Source organism: Lathamus discolor, chromosome 2, assembly GCF_037157495.1.
Source record: "Lathamus discolor isolate bLatDis1 chromosome 2, bLatDis1.hap1, whole genome shotgun sequence".
NCBI classification, from domain to species: Eukaryota; Metazoa; Chordata; class Aves; order Psittaciformes; family Psittacidae; genus Lathamus; species Lathamus discolor.
Genome location: NC_088885.1, coordinates 18094069 through 18107940, shown reverse-complemented (window position 1 = coordinate 18107940; position 13872 = coordinate 18094069). Strand labels below are relative to the sequence as shown.

Genomic DNA, 13872 nt, shown 5'->3' with positions numbered 1-13872 from the left:
TGAGAGTATTTAAATGATATCAGTGTTTTGTGTCAGCTTTTGGAAATCAGCTTCCATTGGATGTTTAGGAAGTTGTTGAATAACCGCAATAACATGCACAATTCGTTTTAAGTCAAGATGCCTAGAAAATGGAAGGCAAAGAATTTGAAACTTTAAAGGTGATGAGGGAGGTGATAACATAATGAAATTCAAAAAGAAAAGAATTAACACTGCAGTGTTGGGTAGATGAAACTATGCGAAAGAAAACCATTTTGGAGATGAAAGAGAAACAGAGTATCTCCAAATTGTCCGAATTTTATTAAAAGGAACAAAATGTTACAGATGCTGTAAGTCTGGGACATGATGTATGTGGCTCCAGCTGCTGGAAATTTTTCTTCAAGGCGAGAGCACGGAATTAAAAGTATTAAACAGACTCAAGAGCTCAAACTCAAGAGGAAGAAAATGATGGGGCCTCAGCTGAGGGAAGCTGCTGTGGAAGAGGTACAGAGTGTAAATACTGAGACTTACCTGGGACCAACAAGTGGTTACAGGAAAAGTATTACAGAGATGTCCAAAACCCAGCAGGTAATTTACCTGTGAGACTACAGGTGAAACTGTCAGCAACAGCACAGGGGCCGGGAATAAAGAATGAGAAGTAAGGTTTGTTACTGTCTCAACAGCACAAGATAAAGTGTTGAGTGTGTGTTCTCAGACTCTTGGTGTGCTCAGCTTGCTAACAGGTTTAGTTTGTAATTACTAGCTTTATGATCAGTTTCTCATTTAGTTTGCAGTGAACTCTGTAGCCTGCCCTATGAACATTTGGGTATATGTGGTGTATGCTTGACTCTTATTATGCCATATAGCATATATCCACTTTGAGGAGGAGTGAGATGTATATTTGGTCTGGTTAGATTTGTCGTTAAGCATGCATGCAAAATTCCAAGTACACTAAAACAAGTAGCAATGCATCTTCAGGCCTGCCACTCAGTACCCAAGAAAACTAGCACATACTGGATATAAACTACAGTAAAAGTCCTATTAAGAAATGTAAATGACACTTCATTCCTGATGTTGTTCCTATATATTGGAATCAAAATCCCCGTTGCAGCTCTTTTTATGCTATTTAAAGAGCTTGATGGCTGTGCTTAGTAGAGAAAAGAGTGGTATTCTGAGGTGGTCTATTTAGTGGTGTTCTGAGGTCAGGCCAGGTAGCAGAGCTTATTGTCTTTATGACATACAGGCAGTGTAACTTTTGCCTATTTATTTACTTTAAACCAAATATTGTAATGAGTAAGAAAACAGCTATTTTGGAGGAGCCATTTGCTGTTTCTTTGGATGATTTAATTGAAACCAGATGGACAAAGTTTAAAAAGGCCCTCAGTAAAGCAGGCCCTTCCAGATAATTATGTCACACTAATATAAATGAGAATTAGTTCAGTGTCTGTTCTTTCCAGGAATCTTTAGGCTGACTGAAATAGTGCAGAAATAAGAGAATTAATAGAATGACAGTTTGCTTGCTTTGAGTCAGTATTCTTAGAAATCTTTTGTTTTCATCAATCTTTTCAAGGGGGTGATAGAGATACAGAAGCACCCTACTGAAAATATTGTATAAAATAGTTTAAGCCAGAGTTCTTTTTGGCAGCTATAGGACATCTGAGCAATCCAGCTAGCAATTAGTTGTGTAATACTCTGTGTCAAATTCTAAACTGGATGTGGAAAAGAGATGCTTTTGAAGACAGGATTTGAATTGCTGGATTTTGGAGTTGAAGAAATGGATTAGCAGCCCAGCTAGGTCATGTAAAAGACTACAGACACATGAATGTCAGCATTGTAGGATATCTTTGCACATAGCTGGTGGGAGTTTTCTTCTGGGACTTGGTAATGCTACCATATGAGGAAGATAGTGAAAGACCATATAAGCCTTTTTACACCTTAAGTCTACACAGCAACGTAAGTGTTTTGTGGCTTTTGTTTCCAGAAAGCAATCACTACTCCTAGGCATGAATTTTGGCAATGACTACCTGTAGCTGTTGCAGCATGAAACTTCAAAACAACCAGATTGGGTGGAGAGGCCATTCTGCTCTCCTTATCATGGCTACGGTGGCTTTGCCTACTTCTGCACCACCTTGGAGCTGCAGTGGTGACAACAAATCTTCAGGCACTCATCCAAGCTTGAGCTCCACAGTGTCTGGATCCTAGCCTCTCTCTAATGAAATCAGCACATAAAAAGTATTCAGCAAAAAAGAAGTTGGCACTTTCTGGAAGTGTTTGAAGAGCTTGTCATCTGTCTCCTTGGCACTGTCATTAAGATACTGTGCACGTGTCATTTTATAGACCTTCGCATTGGAGACACTGATGTCAGTACTGATGGACTTGAAGGTATACCTGAAGTTCCAGCCAAAGCAGTGCATCTGCCTTGCAGCAAGGAGGCACAGACAGCTGCTGGGATTTAGATATGTAAAACCTCATTAGCCAGGCCATAAAACTTCTGCTTGCTCTGCAAACAGGGGTATCTTTCAAGGGCTCAGAAAATATGTTAGGAAAAATTAAAGCTTCAGGCCTATCAGGGGTTTTAAGCTACCACAGGTGAGCAGCTAATGCTGGGCCTCATTCTGTGTAGCTGAAATCAGTGAGACCTTTGCACTAAAACTCAGTAGTGGGAGCTGGTTTTTTCCCCAAGTTTTCATCCCTGCGTGCCAAATTGCTGCTTGGTAAGGATGCCTTAAACACACATGATTGAAGCTTCGAAAGTAGGAAACGCTAATGCAGTCTTAATTACAGCTCCCTGATTCTGCAAAGGAAGCTGGGAAAATGCATTTGTCCAGTTAGATTAGGTTCAGCTGTCAGTCTGTGTTTGGAAGATGACAACCCTGGCATCCCAGAATGGCTGGGCAGTGTGCAGTGCCACAGTAAGACCCAGCACCCCTGGAGGTCAGCATGGAATCTGCCATCAGTTTACACTACTGTGGCAGTTTTAAAACACACGTGGGCTGCCCAACAACTATGGTGTTGGAGAAGTCTTACTGAGTTCTGCTTGCTGTAACATCATAGCACTCGTAGCCATCCATTTGCTGAAATGACAAAAACAGGCAAGCAGATTAGGCAACGCACGGCTACTTCCTCTTGTTCTACTGTGACCTGTTTCTTTACTCATCCCCAGCTTCATAATGTTGATCGTTTGTCAGGCCTTTGGGTACGTGCATGAGTGTTGTCTTCAACTACTGCTCCCCAGCGGGGCTCAGCAGCTCTGCTCCTGGTTTTGCATTCTGCAGGGCACAAGATCCATAAATATTTAGTTCCCAGAGGTACTCATGAGAGGAAAACCAGCTGCTGGAAAACCAGGCATCCTTCTATGTTGAAAACAAAGTATCTGAAGCTTTTTCAAGGCCTTGTTTGGCAAGGCACCAATACACATGCTTCATTTCGGGAGCAGCTTCATTGATTTCTCTTGCATGCCTGAGGTTGCTCTCGTGATTAAGTCTTTTCCTGAATCTCTGGTTCTCCGGCCAGCTCATCTGATAAGGATCTTTTACAGAAAGCCTCAGAGCCCTGTGAGGAGGCATTCTCCTAGGTATGTACTCACTGGTGTTTGGATCCATGTTTGCTTGCATCTTTAATGGGCTGTAATGCAGTATGAAAATTGGGAATAGGATACTGCATTGCCAGCATCCACTAAGCTCTCTGGAATTAAGGGTCCTGAGACTGGTGTGAGCATTGCAACAATGGTATTTGTTCTCCTGCAAGAATGTTAACAGAGAAAAAAGGAGGCTGTGCCTTGTAGTGTTTAATTCATTGGGCTGTTTGGCAAGCTAGGTGATAAATCACATAAATGAGGAGTCTTGAGAGCCAGCTACTGCCAGATATCCTTCTGTTCTGTGCCTCCAGCAGCACTGCAGTGATACTAGTATGGGCAGCGAGTTCTGCAGGCTTTTACTAATAGAAATAAATTGCAGCACTGAACAATCAAAATGAAAATAAGATGGAAGAATTACTCTGAGGCCTCTTTCCATCTCCTCTAAATATGAATATCAAGAACAGACTTGGTGATAATTGTGACTTTTCTGTGATTCACCACCCTAGGATGTTAAAAGACATTTATCTACTTACCTACTAGTAAATGTAGATCTCAGCTGGCCAGGACTCCCATTGTCAAGGCCATTGTACGTGTGGATTTCTATGAGCATCTTCCTTTTCCGGTAGAACATTTTTCTACTACTAATTCATTTGCCCAGGATTTCCAAATACCTGGCAATCCTGGACATACCTTTTTGACTCTGTGCAGGCTTGTGATCATGTGTGATGAGTGCATCTCATCCAAGAAGTATCATGCATTCAGCATGGTGGTCTGCTCCTGAGCAGTAGATACAGCGCAATGGGAATGTGTTTGGCTTACTTTGTGTGCACCACATACCTGAACATTGTGAGCAGCCATCAAATGTTTGCTTATTTGATAACACATTCAGGAAGTCCAGGGAACTCTTGTATAGATTTTTACAGCACGTGCATGCACTGTAGGGAAGCAGAGGTGTTCTGCATGTCTACCATATTATGTATATGGATTTATTTCAGCTGTGAAGGGTAGCGCTGCTGTTATGCAAAATCTCATACAATCCCACAGTGGATGCTAAATGATTTGCAGTTTGAAAGGCAGGGTCTAGAATGCAGCTGAAACAGGAAAGGGGAAGCAGAGTAATCTTATGAAGATCTGCGATTGAATTATTGTTTTAAAGTTGTTCTACTTTGTTGTGTCTTCCACCATTACAAGGCCACAGCGGGGTTTTGATAGCATTGATGGAACTCACTTTGCGTTATCCCATTATTTTTAATCATGTCCATAACTTTTCTGTTTGGTAGTTTGTTCCATTATCATCAATAGAAAAATAAATGATACATGGGATTAGTCATCAGAGGAGAAAAAGTGAAGGACTGAGTCTTTGAAACAGGTCTAAAAGTGCAAAATTAGAGTTTTAAGCTGAACTTTCTAAAAGTGGGCTGAGAGCTCTGAAAACAAATAAAGGTGTAAAAGCACTCTGAAAGGTGTAAAATAATTTGGATTCCCTGGCCACCTTTGTGTTTCTGTGGACATGGGGTATACAGGGAAGAGGAGGCCGGAAGCCCACCACTCATTGTGCCGTGTGTAGCATCCATTAAGCAGCTAATTTCCAAAAATGGGTTGCTTTTGGAAGTTGCTAGACAGCAGTGTCCTGCCTTCACCCTGTTCATCCAGTGGGTAATCTGAAGATTTACTAGCTCTGGCTTGCCTTTAACTGGCCACCTACCCTGTGCCTGATATCCAGCTGGGTGACTGGCACGGGTGGAGCTGTGGGGTGAGCCAGAACTTCATCATGTGGTTGAATTTACTTCATCGCACACTGTTAGTGGGTCTGCTCCTATAGGGGCTTCTGAATTAGATTTAAATACACCAGCATGGTGAAGCCTTTGTTGGTTTTCTGCACTATAATGTCCTCCTTACTTCAGCAGCTGCCTTTGTACTTCAGATAACACCATCCAAGTTGAAAATCCAAAGCAACAGTTACTTAAGCAGGTAAAATGTGTGGACTCCTTTTCTCCATCATGGGTTGATTGGGTTTTGGCTTTTTTAGTTGCTACTCAAACCAGGATTCTTTCAAACTGCAGTTGATTTGCTGCAATAAGACTGGGGGGGGTCCTTACCTTTGAACAGTAAACTGCAGATAACGTTTGGTGTTCCGGGGTTCTCACTGTAGAACAGTTTTTGAAATTAAAGTCCTCAAAACCTCTTGTTCTCACTCAGGCCATTAGGGTGCCTTATAAGGCTCGGAAACTGCAGTGTGAAATCTTTGCTGTGTTTCTTTCTTAAGCTAATATTACCTGAAACAGAAATAATGCTAAAGCCGTTATATTCAATGAATGCTACTCCTGGTATCCGAATCGCAGTTCTAGGTGAGAGAAGAATAAGAATTATAGATTACTTCTGTTTCTAGCAGTGGCATAAATTTGTATAAAAATGTAAATATTTTTTATTTATTTATTCCCTCAAAGATTCAAAATATATCTATTCCCAATTATTTATGGATTTTCTGCAGTGGTTGCACTGTGAAGTCATATTGATGTGGGTTTTCATTACACCCAGCCACTGAAGCTCTGGATAATAGAAACAACTCATCTCTAATCTCAGAGCACTGGCCTTAGCTAGCTGCTGCAGAGCTATCTGAAGGAACACAAGCTTTCCATTGGCTTTATGATCCCATGACAATAGCTGTAAGAAAGCACTGCTTGACTGAGCAAGTTCACAGATGACAGATGGCTCAGGGGCCTGGAAAGCACACGTCTGTCAAGTTTCTCACATCGTGTAAGACTCACTCTGCTACGTGACACTTCCCCTCCTCAGGATTGTCTCTGCCCATGCACCAATGCCACAGTGGTCAGAAACAAGCAGTGTAACCAGGTGTACACCCCTGTCATCTAGCACGGGGTGTCAGTCTTGTGAGTTGTCACCTAAGTCAAAAGCAAAAAGCCTGCAGCTATTGTCCATTTTATTTCCCACAGACTTCATTTATCTCCTGCTGAAACCATTAGCAACCTTGCAGCAGTTTCAGCTGGTGATGCCAGCACCTTAAAATGAGAGGAAACAAAACCCAGTGCTTGCACCTTGAAGTGGCCTGGCTCACTGCCTTCTAATGAGTGAGAGCTCTCCTTTGTGTTGACCTAATGATGGTCCCAGTAAAAAGCAATGGGTTGAACTACCACTACATCATGATGAAGAGGTCTCTTCAAACATAAATCCAAACATCTCCTTTTGAGTCTTTAGTGGATGACGGTGCTTGCCACAGCAGACTGTTTGCCTACAGAGCTTTCTTCTTGCATTGGCTAAAGGCCAGTTCAATTCAAACAGGCTCAGACTGTAGAGTGATGGAGATGCTGTGCCAAAAGAAAGGAGAATGTTGACAAAACATTCATTTTTAGTCATGGTTCTCCACTGAAAAAAAGCTGAGAAAAATTTTACCTAAGCATTGACTGCAAAGCCATCTATGTTCAAAGCCGTCATTTAAAATCTGAAGCAGCCCTGGCTTCTTACATCATTCCTCGTCCCCTCTAATACAGCATTCCTTCTTACAAGAAAAAGCTGCATTCCTTGTTCCTACCTTCTTTAAAGCAGATCAGAGGGTGGATGTGGTTTATGATAGAATTCCTTGCAACATTCTTTGGGGAAGATGTTGCATTCTTTCCAAAAACTATGTTTCTGGTTTAGGCTGACCAAGAACTGACATTGGTAAGGAGGTGATAGAGGAGGGGAAAGGTATGGGTCCTACTGCATGATCTTAGTTCTTTGCAGTATTATTTGATTTATTAATTTCCTTGTCAAATAGAACATATTTTACACTATAAATTTCTACCAAATTTTCTATTGCTAAAAGACTGCCGGAAGACTTCAGGAGGAACTGAAGTTACTCAATTGCTGCTCCAACTGCAGAGTTGGTCAAATGTTTTCAGAGGTGAAACTTTTGATAAATTTTTGACATTCTAACTTTTGAGCAATTTCTTTCAGTGTCTACACAGGCTTTCTTAGGGTTTGTCATGATAAACTCTGCAGGGGCTAAGCCTTTGCCTCTGAGATGCAGCATGCCTAAATGGCATGCTAATGGCACTTACTTGATCCATGGTCAACTTGGTCTAAGAAGGAAGAAGTTAAACTATTGTCTTCACCAAAAATAACCAACTACTAAAAAGTAACAGACAGGGGAATAAAGTGAATTAGATTAAAATAAATTCAGTTATCCGAAGTGTTGCAGTACTGGAAATAGATTTTAGAAAGCATTGTGGTTATATTATGTCCTTTAAGGACATAATATATATTAAGAATATATATTAAGAAATATATAAGGCAGATGTGATTGTTCCTATCAAACCATTGCATTTAGAAAGATTTTGTCGACATGTTTGCAATATGTAACAGTCAAGAGTGTTTAACTAGAATTGTGGAAATACATCACTTTGCCCTTTAGTGGTGTACCAGTAGGAATTAACCCCAGTGGAACAGCTCATTGTCTCTGCTAATGAGTACCTTACTCAAATGAAAAAAGCCCCATCAATTCTGTAATTAATCCAAAAGATTTTCATGTTAGTCTTGGGAGGAGCAATAAACAGCGGGCAAAGAAAGCCATCTCCATCTGAAAGAAAGGGAGTAATGACCATTTTGACAGCAAAGGAGTACCTCTGCTTTTCATGGAAACCACAGTCAGATTCCAGGCAGAAGGAAGATCCCTCTGTTAGTTATTCACAGGACAGAGATTTATTTGCAAAGCCCTTGGGAGCTGCAAGTGAGGCACAGAAACAGCAAGCTTTTGTCCAGGTAACAAGGGCATACATTGCTTTTCAGAGTGACAGAGGTTTGTTTTCTTCCCGCAGTGCTGTATAGAGTGGTAACCATCACCACCTTGGGAGCTGATAGCGTTTCGCTCACCCCATCATGACACATGTATTGTTCCTTCCACCTGTTGCACCCTGTCAGTAAATCCTTACGTACTACAATGTCTGGCACCATCAGTGATGATACTGTTGTTTTCACTTAAGCACTAAATAATAATCAGTTCTGTGGTTTGTGAAGCCTTCATGGCATCCCCCAGCCTCCGCTGCACTCTGTAAATGAATGTAACACTTGTAACTACCCGTGACAAGCAGATGTTAGGTCACGGCTCATCTCTCTCATTAAGGCAATTAGTGACCTGTACAAGATGATCGGTCAGGGGGTTTATCCATCTCGACATCGGTGTCTGGTTGCCTGCACCGCTGTTTATAGTCCCGTTCATAATTTCTCCCTCTCCTGTTCATCATTATTATTATCCAAAGTGCCTTTTTGCTTCTGTTAGCAAAACCGGAATCCCCCATGCCCCAGTTTTAGCAGCTAATGTCCACAATAGGGGCAACTGATCCAGCACAGGAGTTAAATATAACCGTGTCTAGTGCAAGGAGAAGATTTAATGGGAAATGGTTGTCATTCTTTCTTCCTAAAGGCACGGGAAGCGGGGGGAGAGAGAGGGAGACGTACACACACAGACACACACGCATCCCACAGCGAGGGAAGAGGCAGAGAGCAGGCAAGGCAGAGAGGGAGCGAGGGTAGAGACAGAGAGATCCCCAAAGCAGCCCTGCGCCTCTGAGGTGGAAGCTGCCAGGGCACAGCCAGCATGCTGGTCCTCAGCCCGCTTGTCTGGGGATCTTACCTGCAGCTTGTCTTCTGCTTTGCTTTATCTCAGACTGCGTACGTTGACAATGTCTTCTCAGTGTCAGCAGGTAAATTGCTTTAAGTCTTGTTACTTTTTCTTGCTTAGAGCTCTCTGCACTTTGATTCTTGCAGTCTCCGGTGATTGGGAACACAGGAGAAAAAGACAAGTAGTTGAAATTGCAGATCTTGGTGAAGGGATTTTGCACTACAGACCTGTTGTGCCACATGCCGGGATGTTTTGCTGCTTGGTTGTTTCTGTTTTTTTCTTTATAATCTCTGTTTTTTAACCCCTCCCTTCCCTTCTCCATAAGAAATAATAGACAAGATCCTCAGCTGCTTTAAAATGCCTTTTTTCCATTAGCTTCTATGGTGCTGTGCTAATACATGGATCTGGCCCAATTAGTATACTACTTGCATGTCTGCATGTTTCTTTCTATTTTGGATGAGTTTAGGTGTATTACAGCAAGGGAAAGAGAACGAAACTCAATGTATATCTGCTTCTATAAATAAAGCCCTGACCTCAATGAGCGCTGCCGGAGTCCAACTGGATGTTAGCAGAATAAACATCATCTGGCTCTGGCTATGACACTAACAAATACTCAGATGACTTACATAGCAAACAAGAGCCCAATGCATGGAAAATCCCTGCTAGGCAAAGGCAAAACAAATTAGTTGTCAGCTGAGCCAGGGCCCTGGAAATCCCACTTAATAGATTTTACAGTTTCATCAGCAAGATGTTCCTTTAGCCACGTTCTGTGCAAAGGAAGGGGAAAGCTGCCCAGAGCTCTGACTCCATCTCTCCTATGAGGAACTTGTACCAACTGAGGCAAATTGCGGTCTCCCACATTCTGTCTGTTATTCCGTATCTTGTCAACAGAGATGTTTTTGACTAACATCCTGAATTCCTTCGGAGTCAAATGTGAGATGGGTCAACTGAGACTGGTCAAAGTCAGCTATACCTACAGATCCCCCCTCCTCCGTGTCTTTCACATGGAGACAGTGCCCAAAAGGGTGCACATTTTAAGGGTATACATAAAACAAGCCTTAGACATGACACTAAAGACACACGGCCTTTCTCTCTCTGATCTCTGGTGTGACCACAGAGCCAGATGATTTAATTCAGGGCATTTACAAGAGAAGGGTATCAAGAAGGTAGCTTCTATGAGGTGATAGATTTCTGCACTAAGTTATAGAATGCATGATTTTTCTGAGGGTCTGGGGTTTTTTTAATCTTTTCAAATATGCAGAACCAGTACACTGTGTTTCACTCCAAAGAGTCTGTCTGAACAGGCCATTCATTTAAAGATATTAAAATAATAAGATTCTGAGGGCCAAAAGAGTAATGCAGATATCCTTTGGGGGAAAGCCCGATAGCATTTAATAATGCAGCCATTGTAGTCCTGTAGTCATTTCAGATAGCTTTTAGGATAGCATCTAGAGAAGCCTAATGTTTGAAGAAGTGCATGCTGTGAAAAACAATTTAATCCATTCTTTCAGACTTTTAGGAACTAGATTTTTTTTCTACTAGGCTCTGTAGGATACTAAAGAGCATTTACATTTGTTATTATTTCTATTCAATTGGGTAGGCTTTTTCCATTATGTTGAGATTAGTTAATGCTGAGGCATTGTCAAGATTTATTTTCACTCATATATTCCAGATCGTTTTGCAATGACATGTATGTTATTAGACCTTAAATTTGTTTATTTGGCACTTGTATGGGCCACCAAGTCAAACAAGAATGTCATGTATCCATCACCTGCATGACCTGGACTTTCTCATATGGCACATACTTGTGTGTCTAGAGAAGCCATTTTAACTGTCCCCTTAAAAAAACAACTAACTTTCCCCTTAGAAGAGGAGAGACTCATCATCTCTGCTGAAACCGTACTAGAACAGGCAAACATGAAGGAAAATGCCAGTCTCTGCCCTTTGCACTAGAATATTTTCCATAGTGCAGCCCCGGAGCCTTGCCTGCAAGAGATCCCAGGGCTCCCCACGCAGACTGCAGCCAGCCAGCAGCTTCTGGTTTTAGGCTTGGAGAAGGTGTGAACCTGATTGGGAAATCTGGTTCCCCATGTGATGGTTTGGGCAGACTGCCACCCCATGCACCGCTCTGTGATAAAGCCCCACACCATGCTCTTCTGGCCAAGCCACTGGGAATCACCTTTATACCCAGCAAGCATTGGAAGGCTTTTGTCACAAAGGTATTATAAATGTTTACTTGATAATATGTGGACAAAATAGCATCAGACAGATGATTCGGTTATAATCCCACAACTGAAGGCTGGATTAAGAGCCATACTTTGGAAAGCTGTTACATACCTGTGTGCCACTGTTGTTTGTTAATCAGGGCTATTTGGTATGAAAAATAATGTAATAAAAAATTCCTTTAATGCTTTGGTTGCATCTGCATTTTAAGAAATATCTCCTTAGAAAAAAGCTGGCTGAAATCTCACAGCAGGTACAGGAGGTGAATTAGTTCCCTTTAAATTCTCAGTTATTTTAATGGTTTCTGGAATGTTCTGTAACTGTCAGCTGTATCTGGCACCGGGATGTCATTTCCCATTTAAAGAATGGATTTAGCACTGCAAATTCTGTAACTAATCACATTTAACAGTGAGGATGTTTTTAAGCGACAACTTGTCTTTCCTACAGTTGGGAAATGCATTTGGGTATTCTCCAGGTATGCCTGAAAACTTCTGGGCTAAAAGCACTTTCATTTCTGCATAGCAGCAGGTCACATATAAAGAGGTTTACAGGTCACAAAGCAGTAAACTGGAAAGCTGAGATAAACAACTGGTAAGGGGGAAATAGATTTGACTTGTAGAATAATTGGGGAAAGAAAGATAATCTGGATCTTTGTTCTGCTGCCAACTCCACCTCATATTCCCATCAGCCTCAAGCAACAGTGCATCCTTGTTTCTGGAAGTATTTTTAATGACACATCAGCTCCAAAGAGTTGAGTCTTCTCGTACTGAAGCACCAGTCCTAGAGGAAATACTTCAGGGAATAATACTACAGCGTGCTCGAGCATGTTGCTGTGGTTCCACTTGGTGGTGAAGATCCCCAGGAATGGGTAGCTCAGCCCTCCTGGAGACAGCAGGTTTCTTTTCAGGGTAACCTCTTGTATCCCACCCTTACGCCACTGTGTTTATGGTGTCATTTATAACTGCCTTTCAAAGCTCTGCTCTCCGAGGTTCCTGCATTGTGCACTTGAGGAGGTTGCTCTCACATGATATAAACCAGGCATGAAGTTTATACTAATCTTTAACAGGGTTACACGAACCAGCCTGCCCCTTGTGAGAGCCAGCCTGAAGGGAGCCACCTTCCCATTCAGGTAGCAGAAAGACACTCACCCTCTCCCCTTCATTCCTTCTCCTCCCCTATTCAAATCACCCAGGCTGAAGGTTTCTGAGGTTTTGCAGAGAGATGGGGAAGTATTTAAATTACCAGAAACAGCTGGAGCGTAAGAACAGTATCTTGGTGCTTTGGACCTTGGCACACTCTGTGCTGCTCAACTAAGGGAAGAGGATGATTTTCATGTGTGAAAGAAACATCAGGAGAGACAAAACACAAAACTAAGTGGCTATTCCTGACACTGAGGGAATCACGGTCCCAGCTGCCTTTCTGTAATATACAACCCTCGCGTTTGTTTTAGTGTTTGGTTTGGGTTTTTTCCTCTAATGAAACAACATGTAGGAGCTTTAAATATTGCCCAAAAGGACAGAAGAGATGTCAGGTGGATGATTTTGTTTCTAAAGAGAGTAATTGTAAACATTCGTTTATGTAAAATCACAAGGGAAAAAATGATCAGGGTGCTTACAGGAGTAAGAAAGATTCAGAAGGGATTTAAAATGAGCCCAAATGTAAAAGCCAGAAGAGTCTCACAGAGCCTACTAAGAAAACAGCCCAAAGGCGACTAGAAAGCAGAGATGAATCTTTGAGAGGCAAAATACCAGCCCAGGAAAGGAAGCCTGGCTCTGCTCTGGAAAGTCAGCATGGGCCCAGGAGGTGCCCAGCATCCTGACACTGTTGCTCAAGGGTTTTCTCATGGAACACATGAGTAGGAAATCTTTGGTAGACTAAAATTCCTGGTGGAAATGAGCCCCTGGCAGAGGCTTCGTTAGAAGAAGGAAAGCAGAGTACCCCTGGCCATAGGACAAGGCAGTCATCTGGTTGTGAATGGGGCTAGGAAAAGGACTTGGGGCTGAACTCTCTTAGGGCTGGCCATTTAAAAGCTTTCTGTCTTGTTTGTGACTCACAGAAGCCTGAAAGGGACTCAACAAATCCTTTCAATAGAGTATCTCTTCAGCTTGAGAGAAACTAATAACTTTGGGATAGGCCCAAATGAATGGCTAGAACCATAAGCCAAAAAAGAGCAGCTGTGCAGTGGTTAACCTTCGAAGAAGGTAGTTCCTGAACAGCCTCTGGGGAAAGGCTTGGACCAGTAGCAAAACAACAGGCTAGTAATGGTGTGGTTGCTCTTACTTTAAGTAAATGAGTCATTAAAATAAACACAATTAGGTTAAAGAATCACTTGATTTGTCTTTATCCATAGTTCCACCCCCTAGTAGAGATGACCTGTGAGAATCCCAGACTGGGTTCCATGCTCAGGCCAATGCAGGTAATACTCAGGGATGAGACTACCTAAGGATTCATAGACCCTTCTCTTGTGGCACATGGTGCA

General features: G+C 42.1%; 1 protein-coding gene across 1 annotated transcript in view; it reads left to right on the top strand.

Moving 5' to 3' along the window:
• Positions 1–339: 339 nt before the first annotated feature.
• Positions 340–13872, top strand: part of COLQ (collagen like tail subunit of asymmetric acetylcholinesterase) — a 50550-nt gene continuing 37017 nt past the window's right edge. Inside the window, exons 1-2 of the mRNA XM_065667799.1 lie at positions 340–564; positions 5820–5901. Of these exons, the coding sequence (XP_065523871.1) occupies positions 340–564; positions 5820–5901 (307 nt within the window). The remainder of the gene's footprint in view (positions 565–5819; positions 5902–13872) is intronic.